Here is a 21,630-nt window from a genome sequence, read left to right as displayed (position 1 = left end):
GGTGAGAACTGATGATTACCGAGGGAATTTCAAGTGCAGAGGATGGTGGCAAATTGAGCTGGAGAGGGGAGCAGGGCTCATTCATCCAAATCTTGACCCCCCCCACCTGAAGATCCCCCACTTTCAGTAGTCCCAGAAGGCCTGAAGAGCTGCTGCTTGGTGCTAAGTAGGAGGTGACTCCATCAGGTCTAGATTTGGGAACCACATTTCTGGTCAGAACCTGCATTAGGGCATGGCATGGGCATGTGGGAAGGTCAAGAAGATTCTCAAAAGGCCAGACAGGAGGCTGTGGTAAAGTAGGGAGAGGTGGGGGGAAGAATCAAGGAAAAAAAGCCTAGGGTTCTGGCTTGGGTATTGGAATGGGTGATGGCATCACCCACTGACAAGGGGACCTTGCCATCTCAGATTTGCTCTGCTGATCAAAGAATGCAGCCAGAAGTGCATGGGGAAGGCGTCCCTGCTTTGCAAAAGGTACCTGGTAGCTGGCCCATGAAGTGACATGAGAATGGGTTTCTATGTGTCCTGGGCTGGGAGGAGGGGTCCTGCCATCTTAAGCAGAGAGGGACTCCATAGAGAGGCATGTTGAGATGGAGCTGCTTGCTGCCCTGAGATACACAGATTCCCCTGCTGAGTGAACTCTCAAACAGGGGGATTCCCCTTGCCCAGGAGTAATGAGACCTTATAACCCCTCCTGGAAAAGGCTGGGGGAGGTCTGAGCCCTATGCTGTGAGATTATCATGAATGAGCTTCTGGATGGGTTGGTGTGGGGAAAGAAGCTGGGCCAAGTGTACTGGCCAGAGACCTGGGTCCACAAGGGTCCTTGATCCTGAGAGGGACTCCTAGGGTCAGGATCAAGTCTGGAGCAGCATGGATAAGGGTTGGGTCTGGTGTGCACCTGTGGTGACCTATTAAAGTTCTAGATGCTGGGTCTAGGATTCTGGTCTGGAGTTCATGGTTTGGTCTAGGACTAGAATCAAGGTTATGGTCTAAAGCCTGGATTCTGGGTCTCAGTGGAAATCTTGGGTTAGGAGTGTTTTGTAGGCCTGGGGCCAGCTTTGAGGTCTGGGTGTGGATCCAGGGCTGTGACCTAAGGTCTAAGGGGGGGGGGGCACGGTCTCAGTCTGGGGTCCTGTTTGTTCTCTGAAGTCAGGGTTGTTATCCAAGTAGTGTCAGGGTGGTCTGTGGTGTCCGAGGTCAGGGAATCGGGTGTTATAGTCAGGGTCTGGGAACCAAGTTTCCAGATCATGTTCTGAAGTCTGGATCTGGGGTCTTGGTCAGTGTCCAGGGTCCTTGTCGCCATCCACGCTGGGTCCCTTGTGGAGTCCGGGATCCGGAGATGCGGTCCGAGGTCGTAGTCAAGGTCAGCGTCTGGGCGGGTGTCTGGGGCCCGGGTCGCGGCCCAAGGTGGCCAGCGGGACTGCGTCCGGCCCCCGCTCGCCCGCCCGCGCGCGGCCTCCAGAGGGCGCCGCCTGCCCGCGCCGCCGCCCGCCCGGCCCGGCCCCTCGCCGGCTCGCTGGCGCTGTGCGCGGCAGGCGGGGCCGGAGGCGGCGGCGGCTCCGGGGCGCGGGCGGCGGCGCCCCGACTGCAGTCCCGGCGGGAGCGGAGCGCGAGCCGCGGCCGGGCCCGAGCCGGCGCCATGGGGCGGCGCCGCCTGTGAGCGGCGGCAAGCGGGGCCGCGGGCGGCGGGCGGCGGGCGGCGCCGGGGCCGAGGAACGCGGCCGGGCCGGGCGGGCCGAGCGCGCCGAGCGAGCGGGAGCCGAGCGAGCGGCGGCGGCGGGAGGAGCAGCGCCGCCGCCGCCAAGATGGCCGACCTGGAGGCGGTGCTGGCCGACGTGAGCTACCTGATGGCCATGGAGAAGAGCAAGGCCACGCCGGCCGCGCGCGCCAGCAAGAAGATCCTGCTGCCCGAGCCCAGGTGAGGCCGCGCCGCGACCCCCGCAGCCCCGCGCCCCGCGCGCCCCTCGGCCCCCGCAGCCCCAGGCCCCGCGCGCCGGAGCCGGGCGCCCGCTCCAGGGCCGCCCCGCGGCTTCCTGTGCCTCTCGCCGCCGCCTGGTCGCTGTCAGCAATGCCCCGGCCTCCCCCAGGCCCCGGCGCTGCCCTCCACTCTCCCCCGGCCTGCCTCCGCTCACCCCTCTGTCCGACCGCACCGCTGACCCGCGCCCCCCGAGGTTTCCACTGCCCCATCCGCTGCCCTCCGGTCCACGCTTGTGGGAGATTTTCGGCCGGGGGAGCGAGTCTGCTGGGTCTCCGTCTGGGCTGGGCTTGGGAGTGCTTTCAGGGCGCCGAGGTGGTGGGTACCGTGGTGTGCGGGTGCCTCATCCCAGGGGGGCTGCGCTCAGGTGGGGAGCTCCCGCTTCACCCTCTCCCCTGCACAAGGTGCCCTGTGGGTACCACTGACCAGGTGATGTCCCAGCACACCTGCGGCAACTGGCCCGTGGCTGCCACCTCTATAGGACAACCGATTCATCGCACCTGGTATCAAACTTTAAACTGTTACACGGATGTCGTCGCAGAAGCCTACGGGATGTGAGCTGTAGCCGGGGCTTGTCCCGCATTTTATAGTGGATACAAGCGTTCTCCCATTGTTTGAGCCACACAGCAGCCCAGGAGGTGGGCTGGCCAGTGTGGTGTTGTGCTATGGAACAGGTGGGGAAACTGAAGCCCCAGAAATAAGTGATCTGCCTGGCTTCACCCAGGTAATCCAAGGTAGCCACGGCTACACCAGGGCTTCCAGCTTCTAGCTCTACATTTTGTCCACTACTCGTCTGAGCTGGGGCCTGGATGCCCTGCCTCTGTGAGAGCAGATGTGCCCACCCACCACCACCCCCTGTGAGGGTGGAGGACAGTCCCAGCAGCTCCTGGCACATGCCTGAGAGTTGCCTGCTGGGGATTTGGTTCTGTCCCAGCGGCTGTGGTCTTATCATGGAACTTCAAACAAGACCCTTCCCACTTCTGGGTCTGTTTTCACATCTGTGAAATGTGTATGTGTGAAATAAGAGCAGTGACTCTGTGTCCTCAGCCTTTGAGGCAGGGCTGGCAGCTGCAGGGGGTACCCTGCTTGGGTCTCTCCCCCTCCCCTTCTTCCATGCCTGTCTTTGGGTTTCAGATTGACTGAATACCAGGCCTGGGAGAGGAAAATTAGTCTGTGTTTTGAAAAGGCCGTTGGGGCCCTTTCTTTTTTTTTCTAAGACGTTCGCAATCAGATTTCTCAAAACAGGAACCAGCCTGTCAGCTGGGGCCATCGAGGGAGCAGCGACAGTTAGGACAAAAATGAGTTCAGAAATGACAAAGCCAGGAGGGAGGAAACGCACTTAACCTCTAGGGCACTGAATGGCTCTCCTTGGAGGCCACAGCTTCCAGACCCTCCTGCAGGTGGGGGTTCTGCAAAGTGTGAGGCGAGGCCTTTTCTGGATCTCTCTGCATTTGTGTAACCTCTCCCCAGAATGCACCACTCCTGACCGCCCCGCCTTGGGTTGGCTCTGCAGGTGTGCTAGAACCCTGAGAAACAAGCCCTTCCTCTTTCCATATGTGCTTTCTGTCCAAGGTAGTGATGATATGATAGAAGTAAGAATGGAAATTATAATAATTCATTATTTATTTTGACATCTGCTATCTCAGTTGATCCAAAAAGCAACCTGTAAAGTTGTAAGGCCAAGCCTTGCTTGTAGTAATTACTCAAGAAATATCAAGACCGAGTGATGTCTCTTAGTGCTGAGCAGAAGAAATGAGGCAGGCTGTGAGCTTTCAGGGAGAGGCAGGAATCCAGGATCTCATATTGGTCACCATTGGCTACATGACATTGAGCAAGTAGCCTGGAGTCTCCAGCTATATACTGAACATGCTTAGTGCTAAGGCCAGGCAAGGGTCGTGCGCTGCCATGCAGTGGCCAAGCCTTCTGCACTGGAAAGCAGGCCACTCTTGGCAGTGGCTTTGCACCCTCTTTGGTCACATACCTCCTGCCCTTGTGGCGATTGTGACTGTCTTACATCTGCCCGGTACTTCTGTGTGTTTCCAAAGTGCTTCTCCCTGCGTTTTATCCTTTTTGCAGCTGTGGGAAGCAGCCCCATGGATGGTTTTCTCCCCATTAAATAGTAAAAGCTCTTGTGGCCCAGAGCGAGGCAGAGACTTGTGCTGGTCACAAAGGAGACCTGGGATTGGCTTTCCCCTGCCACCCACCTCTGTTCACTTTTGCTCTTGTCCACAGTTCATGGGGGATGGGCTGATGGCACCCCTTGTCTGGGGAGCTGTGGGTCTGGGGTGATGATCTGGAAGCAGCATTGCAGCCACTGGTGCTGGCAGCTGTCACAGTTCACGAGGCCCTGCCTCCTTCCCATCCGCTAAAATGGAGAACCAGGCTGCTTTGGCAAAACTAGTATGTAGAGATGGCAGCTCCACGCCAAGGGTCCCATCGGACGCAGGGTCCTGTCTTCCCAACATCCACGAGGTCAGAGTCAGGGAGAGGCCACATGTGTTCCCGTGCCAGGGTGACTTCGGTAGTTGTTCCCACCTTGGGGGTGGTCCTGGCTTGGCAACTTCTATGGCTGGTGCCTGGGCTCGTGGGTTGATTGGGAGCTGGGGTTGGCATCACAGCCCTGATTTCCCAGGGCCGGGGAACTGGAGCAGTTGGGCATGGTGCCACTTTGACTTGGCACAGGGACCTCCCCTTCTGTCACCCACAGAATCTGAGGAAGCAGACCCACTTCCTGACCTTGTTGTGTAGCTGGAAGGCAGGAGACCTGGCTCCTCATCCTGCTGCAGCACCAGCTCATGTGGTCCCGGCAGGGCAGGTCCCTCGTCCTGGCCAGGCCTGCCTCAGTTTCTGCCTCAGTAAAATGTGAGGGCTGTCCTTCACTGATGACCTCCCCGCCCCCTCCAGCTTTCAGGTCTGTGGTCTGACTTCACCCCAAAGGAGCTGCTGTCTCTCCGCAGCAGCGGCCGCCGCAGCCACAGCAGTCTTGTAATTATCGTCATTTGCTTAATATGACCACTGAGGCCTCATGTAATTAATCTCTGGGCTCCTGGCTGAGGAGCCCTGCCTGGGCGGTCCCAGGAGGTACCCCTGCCCTCCCTGGTGACAGGGGCAGTCCCAGCAGCAGCACGTGGGAGCCTGTGCCTCTTGCAGCCTAGTTGCCTTGGCTATTTCCTGGTCCCTCCCCCACCTCAGCTTCCTCCCTCCACCCCTTGCTGGCTTCCCTGTGTCCCCAGACCCTGCCACTCTTCCTCCACTGCTTCTGCTGCCTCCTCGGTCCTGTTCCTGTTAACCCTTTGCAGCCAGGACTTCCTGCCTCCCTCAGTGGGGGAAGGGGTGCAGGAAGGGCTTTCGCCCTCCTTCCTCCCTCCACTTCTCCATCACCAGCAGACACCCTGCCACCGCCAGCCTTTCTCTTTTACCTAGAACTTTCCACTCCAGTAGCTGGGCTCTTCCCCCTCCTGCCCCTGAAAACAAGATTATCTTTTCGGCAGTCACTCCCTCAGGGCCTTTGAAGCTGCTGCTGTTTCCCAGGAATGGGTCTCTGGGAAGTCTTCCCATCTGTCCTCCTTTCCAGAGCAGGGGGTTGCACAGATTTGCCACTAAGTTGCTGGCTTACCTGCCTGTTCCCTCGGTAAATGCATTTGAAGGGATCGTAAGCATTATAGGTCGGGATCTGTGCATGGGATCTGGGCTTCGTCAGCCTGGGAATGGTGTGTCCTGTCACCGCACCTCAATCCCTAGCAGTAAATTCCTGGGAGGGCAGGTGCAGGCCTGCTCCGGGCTCCTCTCCTCTCCGCAGCTGCGTTTCCTCCCTGTGCGCAGGTTCCTGTGCAGAGGGCTGAGCCCTGAGGCCCTGGGCCTGGTGGGTTCTTCTGTCCCCACGTGGCTGTTGCTTCCAGGTTATTATGGAATAAACATCAGGAGCCAGGAGCACGTGACTGTCTTTGAGGAGTGCATAGCCCGCGTTATACCTGCCCTTGCTTCCTGGGCCCCTCCCCACTGCCCCCTGGCTCCTAAGGTCCGTTTTCTCCTCTGGTTGGAGTTACATCCAAGTTATTTCTAGTCTGTTTCAAATGAAATCCTGAAAATGAGGGGTTTGGCTGCAGCTTTTTTTCTGGAACAGCATCTCGTCTCTGCATTGCTGCTCACAGCAAAGGGCAGTGGCGATACCGCAGAAGTGGGTGTTCTGGCAGTAATGTGGGCGGGGGCAGCTCTCCGGTTCTGGAAGCTGTCCTGGGCTTGTGGTGGAGACAGCCGCCCCCCAACCCCCCAATGCAGGGCAAGACGCTCTGGAAGTTTGTTCTTGGGCGGCAGATTTTGGTCTCCCTGTAGCAGTAAGGTGCAGGGTGCTGCTGCTTGTGTCTTATTGGTGACATTGGATGAGGCCAGCAAAGTGCTCTTTCTGTGCATCTCTGCAAGGGAGCCTGGGAGTCTGGCCTTCCGTAGACACTCACGGCAGGCTCGTGTGTGCAGGGCCAGCTGTCATTTTCTTTCCTTGGCCATGGACTAGTTAAGACTTGGCCATCAGGGTCGGTCTTTCCCATTTCATAGTGGCCACATTCTTGAACTCTGAGGACATTGTCAGCCCCAGGGAGAGTCATTGAGACACATTAATAAGAAGTCCCAGGGGACTTCCTTCCTCCTCCTGCTGCCACCTCAGTGCCAGGTTTCCTGGAAATGCCACAGGGGAGCACCTCAAGTGTAGCCACAGACTCGTTAACTGACATCTCCAGAGTGTGGCAGTTCCCAGCATGGCTGCCCCAAACTTGCCAGCCTAGGGCCTCCTTGCCAGCTTGCCCTGTCGTGGCAGGTCCCAATGTCAGCATCACTATCACACGAAGAACACCAGACCACAGCCCCTGCCTGCCAAGGCTCTCTTCCAGCCTGCTGTGCTCCCAGGAGGGACATTGCTGCTCCCTACACACCCTGGCAGGGGTGAAGAGGGAGGCAGCCAGGGCAGAAGGTGGGCACAGGGAAGGGCCCCCTGAGACCCTGCACCCAGCAGTTCTGTGGAGATTGTGGGAAGGCCTGAGAGGTGTTTCCCTGGGAGGGCTTGGATATTTCCTTTGCCACACTCATTGTGGGCTCCTAGGTCAGTGACCCTGTGGCCTCTTCAAAAATTGGGCATGTTTGCCTTCGACTCCCGCAGGTGCTTTCAGTCCACATATCTGTCACTGATCCTGAGTAGGAGCCACCCGTGAGGGCTCAGACCAACATGCTAAGCCACTGCACCACAAAGCATGGAACTTGCTCTTCTGAACCATGTGGTGTCAGAATGTACTGGAAGTTCTCCCAGTGTCAGGCCAGGTCTGCCCCTCAGAGCCATGTGAGCACCCTAACTTCAGGGGGTGCCAGGATTGGGGAGTGAGCAGCTCTCCGCCGTGGCTGGACTGCCTCCTGGGCACCTTTATTTCAAGGTGCCCAGATTCTTTGAGAGGGAGGCATCAGACTTGCCCACTGGGCCCTTAGCTGCATCGAGGGGAGCGCTCGGAGCTCTGAGGTTGAGAGGAGTGGCAGCCCCTATGTTCCCATCAGGTCCTACCCATGGGCCTAGCCTGGCCAGAGCCAGCACTAGGAGCTTGCCTGGCCACCGGTCTCTTCCTCTGAGCACATGGCAAATGTGGAATTTAGACCTGAACAAGAACGGCGAGTGTCTTAGTACACGGAGCAGCAGCCTGCTAGTGAGCTGTGGGGCCTGGGCAGCTCTCTCCCATGGCCAGAAGGTGGGACAGGAGCTGACACCAGAGCAGCGGGCCAGGCACCTCAGGAGTGTCCCCTCTGCTGTGTCCTCCTGGCAGCTTGAGGGTCATGCAGCGTTGCCCTCACAGCCTCATATTGCAAATGAGGAAACTGGTCGTGGGCCTCCCAGGAGGGAGGTGGGGTGAACCATTTGGAACCTAGGCCTTGGCACTACCCGGTTTCCAGAGCACAGGGACCCCTGATACCCTGCCCCAAAGGGAACAGAAAGCTTAGGGCCCTCTGGTCTGAGAGTGTTGAGACATTTTGTTCTCTCTTTCTCTCTCTCTCTCCCTTTTTTTGGTACTGGGAATCGAACCTAGGGGTGCTTAACCACCAAGCCACATCCCTAGCCCTTTTTTTTTTTTTTTTTTTTTAGAATTTTTTTTTTTAATATTTACTTTTTAGTTCTCGGCGGACACAACATCTTTGTTTGTATGTGGTGCGAGGATCGAACCCAGGCCGCACGCACACAAGGCGAGTGCGCTACCGCTTGAGCCACATCCCCAGCCCAAGCCCTTTTTATTTTTTTATTTTGGGACCAGGTCTCACTAAGTTGCTTAGGGCCTCACTAAGTTTCTGAAGCTGGCTTTGAATTTGTGATCCTCCTGCCTCAGCCTCCCAAGCTGCTGGGATTATAGGTGTGCGCCACCATGCCCGGCACCTTTTGTTCTCTTGGTGGTCTGGAGTGGATCTTGGGGGCCATGCACCCCTGAATATGGGGTTGGTTAAAGACAGGGATTCCTCTCTGGGCACATTGCCTCTCACCCTGTGAGCATTAGGCCGCAGGTGCTGGGAGGAAGGTGACCAATTCCGGAGGCCACCCTGCCTTCCATGCAGCCGTACCTGCCACACTAGCAGGGGCCTACCCCAGTGATGCGTGTTTCTAACCTGCCTGTTTCCTTGGCCACCAACCCCCTAGGGATGAACAGGAAACCCTAAAATTGCCACTTTGGGGGCCCAGCCTTCAAGGACTCTGCTCAGGCCTGACCTTGTGTTTGGTTTGGGGGGGTTGTTTATTTTATTTTAAAAAGACTTTTTTCTTTTTAAGGAAGAAAATGAAGTGCTGTGGGCTGGGAGGAATGCTGTGGCCATGCTCAGGCGTGGCTTCTGAGGGGGAGCCACTTTTGAGCCTGGGGTCCTGCTCTTGCTGTGCTCTGGGCCTGGGCGGCATCAGAGCCCCTGGGAGAGAGAAGGGCCTGCCTGGCAGGCTCCCCTGGCTGTTGCAGGCAGGGCTCTTACCCACACGTCTCCCATGGGGGGCCTTTGTGTGTCCACTGTGGCCTCTCTGAGCCACATGGCAGGAAATGGTGGTGGCTACTTCCTGGCTCCTGGGTGGGCATTCCCTGGGCCAAGCTGGCATTAGTTGTGCTGGTTCCCAGGAAGACATTCTGAGGCTTCTTCAGGGCTTCCCAGGGAGTCCCCATTTCCCCATCCCAGGGCCATGCCCAGCTCCTGGTGGGGTCCCCCTGGCAGCTGGAATTGCTTGGCCTGTCGTCTGCACCTACCTGTCTGTACTTCTCACCTGACCCTCCACTGCCATGGGAGATTGACATTTTGAGATTTTTTTTTTCCTCCTTTATTGTTTTTCCTCATCTTCTTCCCTGTGGTCCAAAATGTCCCAGAATACAAGAACCAGGTGCAGAAGCAGAGGCCTTGAGCTGAGCCAGGGGTTGGGAAGGGTCCTGCCTTCCTGGATCACTTCCCAGGTGAGATCCAGACACAGGCCTCACAGGTTCCTGGGCTCCATGCCCGTGTCCTGCTGTCAGGTCTCGGGCCTTGACAGGGCCTCCCAGCTTAGGTGTCCTCTGCAGCCCCAGAGCAGGGGGCTGAGTCTCAGTTTGACACTTACCAAGCTCCTGCGGTGTGTGAGACCCTGTGAGACTTGGCTTCTGTCCTGGTCTCCTGGGTCCACGTGAGTTCCACAAGGTGGGGGGAGCATGTCCCACGTGGGTGGTTCATATCATATGGTGATACGAACTGATGTGTGGCCTGCAGGAGGGGAGGGTGTGCCCTCGCGGATGTGGGGTGCATGCTGGCTCCAGACACTCTGCTGGTTTTCAGAGAATGTCCTTCGAGGAGGCAGTGTGGGGGTGCTGGGGTACCTGGCCCTGGGTTGACAGCTCTTCCTTCCTTGCTAGACAGGGTCTGTTCCAAAGGAGTCTCAGAACAGAAACACAGGGTTGCCAGGCTGTCCTTGTCATCAGGGCCCTACTTCCTGTCAGAGGCAGCTTTGAGAGGTCATGGAGTCTCCTAGCCTGTGAGATTGGGGGCAGGTGAGGGTTGTACTTACAACATCTTTGTGGGCTTGTGATTAGGGGTGTCTCCTCCCTCCTAAGGAGGGCTAGAGGCAGCAGGCCTTGGGTCCTACTGCCATAACTGGACCCACATTCTTTTTAAAGTTTTTTTGGTACCAGGGATTGAACGCAGGGGTGCTGAACCACTGAGCCACATCCCCAGCCCTTTGTGTGTTTTAGTCTATTTATTTACTTATTTGTTTATGTGGTGCTGGGGATTGAACCCAGGGCCTTATGCACGCAAGCAAGCACTCTACCAACTGAGCTATGTCCCCAGCTGTATGTTTTAATTTGAGACAGGGTCTTGCTAAGCTGCTGAGGCTGGCCTTGAACTTGAGATCTTCCTGCCTTAGCCTCCCGAATTGCTGGGATTACAGGCATGCGTCATGGCACCCGGGCTGAAGCCACATTCTTGCAGAGCCCTGGGCCCAAGGCCTGGAAGCCCCGTTTAGAGGACAGGCTAGCAAACTCTCCTCCTGCCATCTGGCAGCCCCAGTCCCCTCCTTCCTGTCTGTCATCTGTCTGGGCTTCCTCCCATGGTGGTCCCATAGGGTCTGTGCCCTGGCTGAGTCTTCCCAGCACCCAAGGACCTGACCTCCCTCTGTCCTTTGCTATGCCTCCCCCTGCCCTGTGGGTCTCTTGCTTGTCTGTCCTTTGGCTGGCAGTTCCTCACCAGTCACCCATGTTGGGACAGGCTGGCAGAGCTGAGCTGCAAATGGCCTAGAAGAGAGGAGAGGGGACAGCAAGGTGGCATCTGGAGCTTGGAGTGTAGCCTGGTGTGGCTTCCCCAGGCCTTGCTCAGTGTTAAGGTGGGGGTTGGTTTCAGGCCCACAGTGGCTAGACCCTTATCTACAGCCCTTAGCAGAAGCCCCACATCTGTGTCACGATTTGACCAACTGTTGTGGGCTACTGAGGCTTGTGTGTTTTTTTTTCCCCTGAACTATTTACTAAGTCGAGACACGATCCATACAGTACAGAGTTTGTCCTTTAGACTGTATGGTGCTGTGGTCCACCTCGTTGTGCAGCCCCCATCCCTGTGAGACCAGACTGCCTCCATCACCTCGAAGGGAGACCCTGTGCCCATCGGCAGGCCCGCCCTTCCCTCCCCCCAGCCTGCAACAACAGACCTACCCTGTCCCTGTCGCGTGCCCTGTTCTAGAGAGTCACATGCATGGAGTCATGCAACCTGGCCTTTTTGGGACTGTTGTCTTCCCTGAGACATAACCGCAGGGTTCAGCCATGCCAGGCGTGAGAGTGCCTCACTTCCCTTCGTAGCCGAGTATCAGGCCATCGTGTGGGTGATGGACGGGCACATTTTGTGTATCTGTTCATCAGCCAGTGGACAAACCCTGGCTGCGGCAGTGTGGCCAGATTCTCAAAGCCAGTGGCGGCAGTCCTGGGCTTCTGCAGGTGGTGGGCTTCCGAGCGGGGGAGGCTCGGGTCCATCTCCTGTGGCCTGTGGTCAGGATAAGTGAGTAGGCCATCGGGGCAGCCACCTCCCACCATCAGTGGGTCTACTCAGACTCTGGGCAGGATAGGGAAGGGCCTGCAGCCCCGCTGAGCTGCGCCCCCTGTTTGGCGCCCCCTCTGCCCACAGCATCCGCAGCGTTATGCAGAAGTACCTGGAGGACCGGGGCGAGGTGACCTTCGAGAAGATCTTCTCCCAGAAGCTGGGTGAGTGCAGCCGTGGCCGTGCCAGCTCGGGGGCTTCCCGCCCTGTCCAGCTGCCCAGGGAGGACCCTGATGTTGATTTCCTGCCACCCCCGCAGCTGACTGGGCTGTGCTCCCCTCTACCTGGAGGGTGGGCCACCCATCCACTCAGGGCAAGGTGGCCGCAGGGGCTACTCCCCGTGGAGCTGCCACCCTTGTGCATGCCAGCCCCTGGCTATCAGCCCAGGGAGCCCCGTGATGGGGAGGGGACAGTGCCCAGTGGTCTTCCAGGGCTGCCAGGCTAGTTCCTCCTTTGGGGTTTTTGTTTTTGAGAGTTGCAGCTTCCCCTTGGCCCAGCCACAGCTGCTCGGGCCGTTGGTAGAACTGACAGGAAGAGGCGGGGCCCTTCCTGTGGCGCCTGCCCAGCTGTGGTTGGCCCTGCCCCGCCCCCAAGGGCCCTCTGAGCAACCTGCCTCTGTGGGGAGCGGGGGTGTTGGGGGCCCCAGCCTTCTTCCTGGTGCCTGGTGCCTCTTGGAAGTTTCTTGAGTCTGCCCCACTGGCCCAGAGGGCAGGCTTGGGGCGGTCCTCAGGGGAGCAGCTGTAGCCCCACTGGGCTGAGCTTCGGCCTTGCCTTCTTGGCCTTCCCAGCCTTCCCGTGAACAGGATCTGGGAGTGGCCTGGCAGGATCAGGCAGTAGAGGTCAGTCTTGAAGAGTCAGTGTGTGCCGGGAAGCACACAGTTTGGGTCCCAGGCCTATGCTGAGTGATCTTGGGAAACTTGCTTCACCTCTCTGAACCTCTCCTCATCTGGGTAATGGGACTTATGAGCCCCACTGCCCAGGACTGACAGGGATGGATGGAGATGGTGTCCATGTTACTCAAAGGCACTACATTAAGAAAGGACAGCTGCAAGCTCAGGCAGAGGTGTCCAGGCAATTGAGGCATTGACATTACCAGGGCGGTGCCCCAGAGAGGTGTGGGAAGCCACCAGCTCAAGTCTTGTCACCTATCAGCTGGAGGCCAAGGAAGGAACAGGAGTGCCCTGGCTCTGCCTCATCCTCCCACAGCTGCTCTGGGGCCAGGCCTCAACCTTACTCCCAGGGAGGGGTGAAGGTGCCCCGTCCAGGGCCTGCTGGGGGCCCTTCTTAAAGCTCACCTTACACTTCCATGCCCCTGCCCTGAAGCCTCGCCCTCCAACCCACCTTCCTGGGAACCAGTCACTGGTTGAGGAGCCCCGAGTTTCTGCTCATGCCTCTGCCAAATGCCATATGTCTGACAGACCTCCCTGAGCCTCAGAGCCTCAGTTTCCTCATCTGACATGCCCTCCCTGCCAGGGCTGCTGTGAAAGTCAGCCATGTGTGGAGCGGGCAGGGGAAGAGAAAGGGGCCTCCCTCAGAGCCACCTGCTGCAGCCTGACTTGGCCCAGGTGGCCCAGGTGGCCCAGGTGGCCCGGATAGAATCCCACTGCACCTGCCTGGCCCACCGGTGGGTGGTGTAGCCTCTCAGAGGGGGCACAAGGCTTGGGTACCTGGGGTTCCTGGCACCCTCCTCTGCGGTACCATGTGCTGCCACTTCCCGCCAGCTCCTGAAGAGGCAGGTTCTGGGAAGGACAGAGCACAGGGCCCAGCCTAGAAGCCAAGAAACTTCAGGTTGGCCCCAGCCTTAGCGGCCACGTTGCCCAGCCCCTGCCTGGGAGATGACCTCTGCTGCTACCGTGGCCGGTTCTGCTAGGGAGCCCCAAATCCACCTCTTCCACAGTGACAGGAAGACCCCGGGAGGACACGTAGCTCAGGGTGACCCAGCTTGGTCTCTTTCAGGGTACCTGCTCTTCCGAGACTTCTGTCTGAACCACCTGGAGGAGGCCAAGCCCCTGGTGGAGTTCTACGAGGAGGTGAGGTGGGGCCTGGCCCAGGGCAGGCGGTCGGCCAGGCCCTGCTCCACATCTGTGCGCCACCTGGCATCTGTGCCCTGTGCCCTCCAGATCAAGAAATATGAGAAGTTGGAGACGGAGGAGGAACGCGTGGCCCGGAGCCGGGAGATCTTCGACGCCTATATCATGAAGGAGTTGCTGGCTTGCTCGCACGTGAGTGGCCCCCAGCTCCTGTCTCCCCAGCCGGCCCTGTGCTGCCTGAGCCATGGGGGAGCGAAAGGGAAGGAAAGGCCCTGGGGAGGACTCACGGCCACCTCTGTCCTCCCCAGCCCTTCTCGAAGAGTGCCACTGAGCATGTCCAGAGCCACCTGGTGAAGAAGCAGGTGCCTCCGGATCTCTTCCAGGTGCGTGCTGGGCTCATGTCCTGCTGGCCCCATCCGACCCCGCCAGGGTCTTCTGGGACAGCCCCAGGTCCAGAAGTCTGGGAACTAGGGGCGGGGCCTGGGCAGCCACTGCCTTAGGGCCCAGTCACCCACTTCCAGCTCCCTCTGCAGCCGTACATCGAGGAGATTTGTCACAACCTCCGAGGAGACGTGTTCCAGAAATTTATCGAGAGGTGAGTGCAGGGCCCGATATGGGGGAGGAAGGAACAGAAGGCCCCAAGGGGGCAGGTGCTGGGCCTGTCACTGTCCCGCTGCAGAGACTCCTGGAGGTCAGGCGGGCTCCCAGTCATCTCCTTCCCCCTGCCCTCTCAGCACCAGGCTCCTCAAAGTCTGTCCCTGACACCTCACCCCCCGCCCCCCACCTCCACCCCTGTGCACCTTGCCTCCCCGTCTGCATAGCACCCTGCCAGGCCCACCTGGCCTGAGGAGCCTCAGGGTCCTGAACACAGAACGCACCTTGCCCTTCATGACCGCTCGGCGGTTGGCAGGGTGTCGTAGACGTTGCAGCGTTGTTAGGGTCACAGCTGTTCAGCAGGGGGTGGGTGGCTTCACAGGGAATGAGCTCTGTGTCACTGGAGGTATGTAAGCAGCAATACGACGAGCCTAGTGGGGGATGTGGTGGCAGGAAGTCTGGGTTAGACTGAGTGCCCTCCTCTCTGAGTTTCTCGGATCCCAGCAGGAACCCACAGCTGGGTGGCAGAGGCCCATGCCCGGACTCCAGGGAGCATCAGTGGGTGGACTGGCTCATGCCAGCCTCATCCTGCCCACTCTCTGAGGCTTACCTGAGCCTGGACACTTCTCTTTACAGCGATAAGTTCACACGATTCTGCCAGTGGAAGAACGTGGAGCTGAACATCCATGTGAGTGGAGCTGGTGGGCGTGGAGGGCCAGAGCCAGGTCACCGGCAGGGCGGGAAGCCAGGGGGGTCTGCCCCTCTGCCCCTAGAGTGGTGGCTCTGGGGCTCAGAGCTGGTATCCCAGTGGGGGAAGCTGGAGGCAAGAGAGCATGTAGCCCAGGCAGCCTGCAGTGACCCAGCTGTTGCCACCCTGCAGCTGACCATGAACGACTTCAGTGTGCATCGCATCATCGGGCGCGGGGGCTTCGGTGAGGTCTACGGGTGCCGGAAAGCAGACACGGGCAAGATGTGAGCACCCTGCTCAGTTGGCATTTGGCAAATGCCTGAGAGGGCAGGGACACCTGGGCGGCCTGGGCATCCTGGGGAAGAGCTGTGAGGGGGACCAGTGCCCCTGCATGGGCAGTCTCAGCCGGCCACATGCTGTCCCCTCCTCCCCACCTTGCTTTGGCTGTCATCTCCTACAGGCTCCTCAGAGCTTCTGACCTTCCAGCACCTTCTGTGCTCTCTGAAGTTCTGATTTTGTCACACGCTTGTCCTGTGTCCAGTCTTTCCCATAAGTCCCCCGAGGCCACAGCCGTCCCTCCCTCTCACCCCTGCCCAGGTACGCCATGAAGTGTCTGGACAAGAAGCGCATCAAGATGAAGCAGGGGGAGACCCTGGCCCTGAACGAGCGCATCATGCTTTCTCTCGTCAGCACTGGGGTGAGCATGGGCGCCCTGCGGGCCCGGGAGCAGCGGGCCAGCAGCCACACGCAGCCACTGCTGACCGCCCCTCCCTCGTAGGACTGCCCCTTCATTGTCTGCATGTCGTATGCGTTCCACACACCGGACAAGCTCAGCTTCATCCTGGATCTCATGAATGGTGGGTGTAGGGCCGGCACCAGGGGCCCCGGTCCTGCTGGGGCAGCCAGCTGAGTGCCACTCCACGGTTGCCTCCCTCAGGCGGGGATCTGCACTACCACCTGTCCCAGCACGGGGTCTTCTCTGAGGCCGACATGCGCTTCTATGCGGCCGAGATCATCCTGGGCCTGGAGCACATGCACAACCGCTTCGTCGTCTACCGGGACCTGAAGGTGAGGTGCCTGCCCCCAGCACACCTGGTTCCTGGCCCATCTCCTCCCCTCAGACCCAGGCTGCTTCCTGGTCAGCTTGGGACTAGGGAAGGGAGGGGAAGACCCCAGCTGGGCCTTGTCTCCAGCACCCAGATTCTCTCAAGTGGAGACAGGCGGGCAGCCGCTCACTGGGCTTCCTCCACAGCCGGCCAACATCCTTCTGGACGAGCATGGCCACGTGCGCATCTCAGACCTGGGCCTGGCCTGCGACTTCTCCAAGAAGAAGCCCCATGCCAGCGTGTGAGTGCCCGGCCAGCCCCTGCCTCCCCGCACCCCGCCCGCCCACTCATGGCCTCCTTGCTCCCACAGGGGCACCCACGGGTACATGGCCCCCGAGGTCCTGCAGAAGGGCGTGGCCTACGACAGCAGTGCCGACTGGTTCTCCCTGGGCTGCATGCTCTTCAAGCTGCTGCGGGGGTGAGCGGGCCCCAGGGCAGGAGTGGGACGGGCCTGGAGACTTCCCCTGTCCAGGCAGGAAGCAGGGGAGTGGGGCCCACCACTGCCTGGGTGTTAGGGTGGCACCACCTCTGACTTTGGATGAGGCTCATTCACGTGGCCCGTGTCATTTTCTCTGTTCTTATCCTTTGAATTTGGTCTTTGACCTCTCTCCCTTAGGCACAGCCCTTTTCGGCAGCACAAGACCAAAGACAAGCACGAGATTGACCGTATGACATTGACAATGGTGAGCAAGAGGGGTCCCGATGTGGGACAGCAAGGTTGTTGGGGTCTCGGGTGGGTGCTAGGTTTCACGATGGTGGTTCCCACTGACCAGTAGGGAACTCGGGCCTCTGGTTCCCTCACTGCTGCTGGGAGGCAGATCTCTTGTCTGGAGGGTCTCACCCTCTCCATATTGTCGTAGCTCACACTTGCAGGGGGCCAGTTAACCCTCCCCACCAAGAGTTGTGAGGGGCTTAGGGCACTTCCTCAGCCTCTCGGTGTCCTACTTCTCCCTAAAGGCCGTGGAGCTTCCCGACTCCTTCTCCCCTGAACTCCGCTCCCTGCTGGAGGGTCTGCTGCAGAGGGATGTCAACCGGAGGCTGGGCTGCCTGGGCCGTGGGTGAGTGCCCTGGCTACGCGGGCATGCAGCTGGGTTGGGTCTGTTATGGGCTGCTCACCAGTCTGCCCAGGCCTCTGAGTGGCCCCCTAAGGTTGAGGACTGTGTCCCACGATGGACGGAGCCCCCTCCATGGTCCCAGCCTCCTTTGAGGAGCTCACAAGTAGGTTCAGAGCTATCACTATTCAATATCCTCAGGGTGGAAGGGCTGCCCGGGCTGGAGCTGCTGGTGCCAACCAGAGCCAACCAGGGCCCAGCTTCCAGAGGGGCCCTTGTACCCAAGATGATGAGGAGGGTAAAAGCAGCTTTTTACTAAGTGCTGGGCAGCGTGTTACTAAATTACCCATATTAAGACAATAAGCGAGGGCTGGGTCTGTGGCTCAGTGGTACAGCGCTCGCCTCACACGTACAAGACCCTGGGTTTGATCCTCAGCCCCACATAAAAATAAATAAGTGAAATAAAGGTATTAAAATATATTTTAAAAAAAACAATAAGCTAGGCATAGTAGCATGTGTGCAGCTACTCAGAAGGCTAAGGTAGGAACCTCATTTTTTTTTAAATATTTTTTTTAGTTATAGCTGGACAGAATACCTTTATTTTATTTATTTATTTTTACGTGGTGCTAAGGATTGAATCCAGTGCCTCGAACGTGCTAGGTGAGCGCTCTACCGCTGAGCCATAGCCCCTGTCCAGAACCTCACAATTTTGAGGCTAGCCTCAGCAACTTAGCAAGACCCTGTCTCAAAATATAAATAAATAAGTAAATAAATAAAAGGGCTGGGGATGTAACTCAGTAGTAGAGCACCCCTGGGTTCAGTCCCTGGTCCCCAAAATACATAAAACTCAACAACCCTGTGATGTGGGAACTGCTGTTCTCCCATCTTAGAGATGAGGAAACAGGCTCAGGGTTAAGGAAGTTGTCCAGGGTCACAGAGCCAGAAAGTGGCTGAATCAAGAGTTAAGCCCGAGTCCAGCCTGACCGCTTGGCCTAGCCTTAGGTGGTGCCAAGCCCTGGTGACAGCCTTCTGTGTCGCCACAGGGCTCAGGAAGTGAAGGAGAGTCCTTTCTTCCGCTCACTGGATTGGCAGATGGTCTTCCTACAGAAGGTAACAGCCTGTGTGGGCCGGCCTGGGTCCCTGCAGCCCCCTCCCATGCTGACAGCCCATCCCCTGTTCTGTTGCAGTACCCGCCCCCACTGATCCCCCCGCGGGGGGAGGTGAATGCAGCCGACGCCTTTGACATTGGCTCCTTTGATGAAGAGGACACAAAAGGAATCAAGGTACTGGGCCTTGCCTGGCCTCACACTTGAGGTCCAGCCTCGCCTTGTGGGCTCCTTGCCCCTTCTGTGTCCCTGTGAGGCCCTTCTGTGTCCCTGTCAGCTGTGGGCCACACTTCCTCCTCCCTAGACCTCCCTGGGGGGTGGCGGCTGGACCAGACCATCCCTGTGCCAAGGCCCTAGGTAGGCCTGTGGCTAATGATGTCCTGACACCTTCTGTCCGTCTGTGTGTCTCTGCCCTGTGCACTTGATGAAGTTACTGGACAGCGACCAGGAGCTCTACCGCAATTTTCCCCTCACCATCTCGGAGCGGTGGCAACAGGAGGTGGCAGAAACTGTCTTTGACACCATCAATGCTGAGACAGACCGGCTGGAAGCCCGCAAGAAGGCCAAGAACAAGCAGCTGGGCCACGAGGAAGGTGAGGCTCGCGGCTGCTGTAGAAATGAGAACCAGGCTTGGGGTTGCGGACCTCGCCCAAGGCCACAGCCAGCAAGTGGCCACACTGAGATCTGAATCTGGGCTTGAGCCTGCCTCTCTGGTCTCTTGCGTCAGACTACGCCCTGGGCAAGGACTGCATCATGCATGGCTACATGTCCAAGATGGGCAACCCCTTCCTGACCCAGTGGCAGCGGCGGTACTTCTACCTGTTTCCGAACCGGCTGGAGTGGCGGGGCGAGGGCGAGGCCCCGGTAAGGATCGGGTCTGAGGTTGGGGTGCCAGGTGTGGGGGTGGCTGCAGGCCTGCCCCTCACCGCCTGGCCGCCTCGCAGCAGAGCTTGCTGACCATGGAGGAGATCCAGTCGGTGGAGGAGACACAGATCAAGGAGCGCAAGTGCCTCCTCCTCAAGATCCGCGGTGGCAAACAGTTCGTCCTGCAGTGCGATGTGAGTAGGGGCCCGGTGCGGGTGGGTGGCAGGGCTGCTGGCTGGGGCTGACGGCCCGTGTGTGCAGAGCGACCCTGAGCTGGTGCAATGGAAGAAGGAGCTGCGAGACGCCTACCGTGAAGCCCAGCAGCTGGTGCAGCGGGTGCCCAAGATGAAGAACAAGCCGCGCTCGCCCGTGGTGGAGCTGAGCAAGGTGCCGCTGGTGCAGCGCGGCAGCGCCAATGGCCTCTGACCCGCCGCCACCCGCCCGCCTTTTATAAACCTCTAATTTATTTTGTCGAATTTTTATTATTTGTTTTCCCGCAAAGCGGAAAAAGTTTTATTTTGTAATTATTGTGATCTCCTGTGGCCCCAGCCTGGCCCAGCCCCCAGGGAGGGGCCCGCTTGCCTCAGCTCCTGCTGCCACCGACCCAGCCACTGTCCAGAGCCCCGCCTGACCCCTGGGGCCACCCACTCCCAGTGTCTTCCTGTGGGGAGAGCAGCAGCCCCCAGCAGCCCTTCCACCCCTCCCCAGGGATGAAGCCTCACTGAGCTGCGCCACCTCAGGCCCTGTGGGCCGTGCTCTGCCACGGCACAGCTGGGAGGTCCAGCGTCCCCACCCCAGGGGAGGGCACAGCACAGGGATACTACTTGAACTTTCCCACCACAGGGCCCCCCTGCAACAGAGGGCCAGGGCCCGGGCCCTGTGCTGTCCTGCCCTCTGGCCATTGGTGAGGAGAGGCCCCTTGTCTCCCTGGCCCCCAAGGCCTCCTGAGGTGACTGGGTCTCTTGGGCCATTGTTCAGGAAAAGCCCCCATGTCACTGGATGACCCCATCCCCCTGCCCTGGATACCGTGGGGCTCCGTGTGGAGGGCGGCGTTGGCAGCATGCTCCCCGCAGCCCTCTTCCCACCAACCCTGGGCTCAGGACCACGGAAAGGCACCTGTGGGCTGGGCCACACCTGCCAAGCCTGGCCCCAGGTGCCCCTCACCCCAGGCTGGGTGAGACCTCACCTTCCTGGGACCACAGCTGGCCAGCAAGGTGGCTGGGTGGCACATCGAAGGTCTGTGGTCGGGGCCAGCCCTCCCTGCCCAGGCCAGTCAGTGTGCCCCCAGCCCTGGCTGTCCAGCCCCACAGCCCACGTCCTGTCAGTGCCACTGCCCACGGACACCACCTCACCCACCGCATGCCCCCTGTGCCAGTCGCGCTGCCATGTGTGGTGTCGCGCCTTCTCCCCGGGGCTGGGTCGGCGCCCTCCCCTCTTGTCTACTCACTCCCGGGGCGTTTCTTTGCCGATTTTTGAATGTGATTTTAGAGTGGAAAATGATACTATGCGTTTTTATAAAAAATGGTGCCTGACTCCTCGCTGTTTCAGACTCTTCATGTCTGGTGACCACTTTTCTGCCTCTATCAGGCTAGGACCTGAAGGGGGGGTCTTGGTGGCACCAGGTCCCTCCACTGCTGTGGCAACCTCTGGGCAGGCCTAGGCCTTCTTCTGGGCTAGACTGGGATACTCCACTCCCTCTCCCACCTGGCCCAACATGGAGTGCCCTCACCCACCTCCTGGGAGTAGGGGGCCTCCTGCCCACTTCCCGGGTAAGTAGGCAAGCCCACTTTTGAGGTTACACTTGGACAGCTTTACTGAGCCCCTGCACATCAGGCACTGTGCTAGTTTCCACTCCTCTGGGACAGTTGGGGCACCTCTACCCTCTAGGCCATGCCGTGGCCTCTGGGTCCTTGGCCCTCTCTGGCTTTGGACTCCCTTCTGGCCTCACTGTGTAGCCCCCAGTAGGGGTCCCTGGGTCCAAGGGCACCCCAGCGGCAGGCCTCTCATCTCCCCAGAGTGGGCTTCCTCTTCTCCATGTCCCTGCCTCTTGGCCCTGGGGTGATGAGGCAGGTGTGTGTTGCCTGGTCCACGCGGGGTTCTGCTGGGAAAGGCTGAAGCCGCGCGCACAGTATGGCTGCAGAGCGGGGAAGCCTGCTGGGGCAGCACAGGCTGGGTGGGGTACTGAGGAGTCTTGGAGGAAATGTCCTTTGAACTGCTCCTCCAGATGGGAGTGGGATGTTTCTGGGAGGGGCCAGGTACTCAAAAGTGGCTCTGGTTGACAGTGTGCAGTTGACAGTGCACAAAGGAAGGAAGTAGGCCTGAGAGGCCTGCTCAACCCAACAGGGAGCCCCGCTGCCTGGTGACTGCAGGGAAGATGTGCAGGGAAGGGAATCCCTGAAGGCTCTGACCGGGCTGGCTCTAAAACAAATGGCCGGCCACTTCGTCAAGACACCAACAAAAGCCAAGGGCAGGAGGCAGGCGCAGGTTACTGCTTCTGTCCAGGACGTCCTCATGATGGTAGGGGCAGAGGAAGAGGTGAGAAAGGCCAGATGGAAGAACACGGCCCAGCAGGAATTTGCTGGGCTTGGGGATGAGAGGGGTGGGACTCTGAGATGGAACACAGGGAAGCACCATTCTGAGGCAGGACACCACTGCAGAGCTGGCCTGAAAGGAGG

General features: G+C 59.1%; 1 protein-coding gene across 2 annotated transcripts; it reads left to right on the top strand.

The window, feature by feature from the left end:
* Window positions 1-1,723: 1,723 nt before the first annotated feature.
* On the top strand, window positions 1,724-20,480 carry Grk2 (G protein-coupled receptor kinase 2). 2 transcript variants are annotated; one of them, XM_026396499.2, is made up of 21 exons: window positions 1,724-1,915; window positions 11,603-11,679; window positions 13,472-13,545; window positions 13,636-13,737; window positions 13,854-13,928; window positions 14,079-14,140; window positions 14,776-14,827; window positions 15,020-15,111; window positions 15,425-15,524; window positions 15,606-15,684; window positions 15,765-15,895; window positions 16,080-16,174; window positions 16,244-16,351; window positions 16,550-16,616; window positions 16,891-16,991; window positions 18,029-18,095; window positions 18,173-18,268; window positions 18,522-18,684; window positions 18,819-18,955; window positions 19,039-19,149; window positions 19,217-20,480. In XM_026396499.2, the coding sequence occupies exons 1-21, from the start codon at window positions 1,803-1,805 to the stop codon at window positions 19,379-19,381; spliced, it is 2,067 nt and encodes a 688-aa protein (XP_026252284.1). In that variant the 5' UTR covers window positions 1,724-1,802; the 3' UTR covers window positions 19,382-20,480. The 2 variants fall into 2 exon arrangements, with proteins under 2 accessions (XP_026252284.1, XP_026252283.1); XM_026396498.2 differs by having other exon boundaries at window positions 19,036-19,149.
* The last annotated feature ends 1,150 nt before the right edge of the window (window positions 20,481-21,630 follow it).

This window comes from Urocitellus parryii, chromosome 4 (genome assembly GCF_045843805.1).
Source record: "Urocitellus parryii isolate mUroPar1 chromosome 4, mUroPar1.hap1, whole genome shotgun sequence".
Lineage (NCBI taxonomy): Eukaryota > Metazoa > Chordata > Mammalia > Rodentia > Sciuridae > Urocitellus > Urocitellus parryii.
This window is presented reverse-complemented; position numbering and strand designations above follow the sequence as displayed.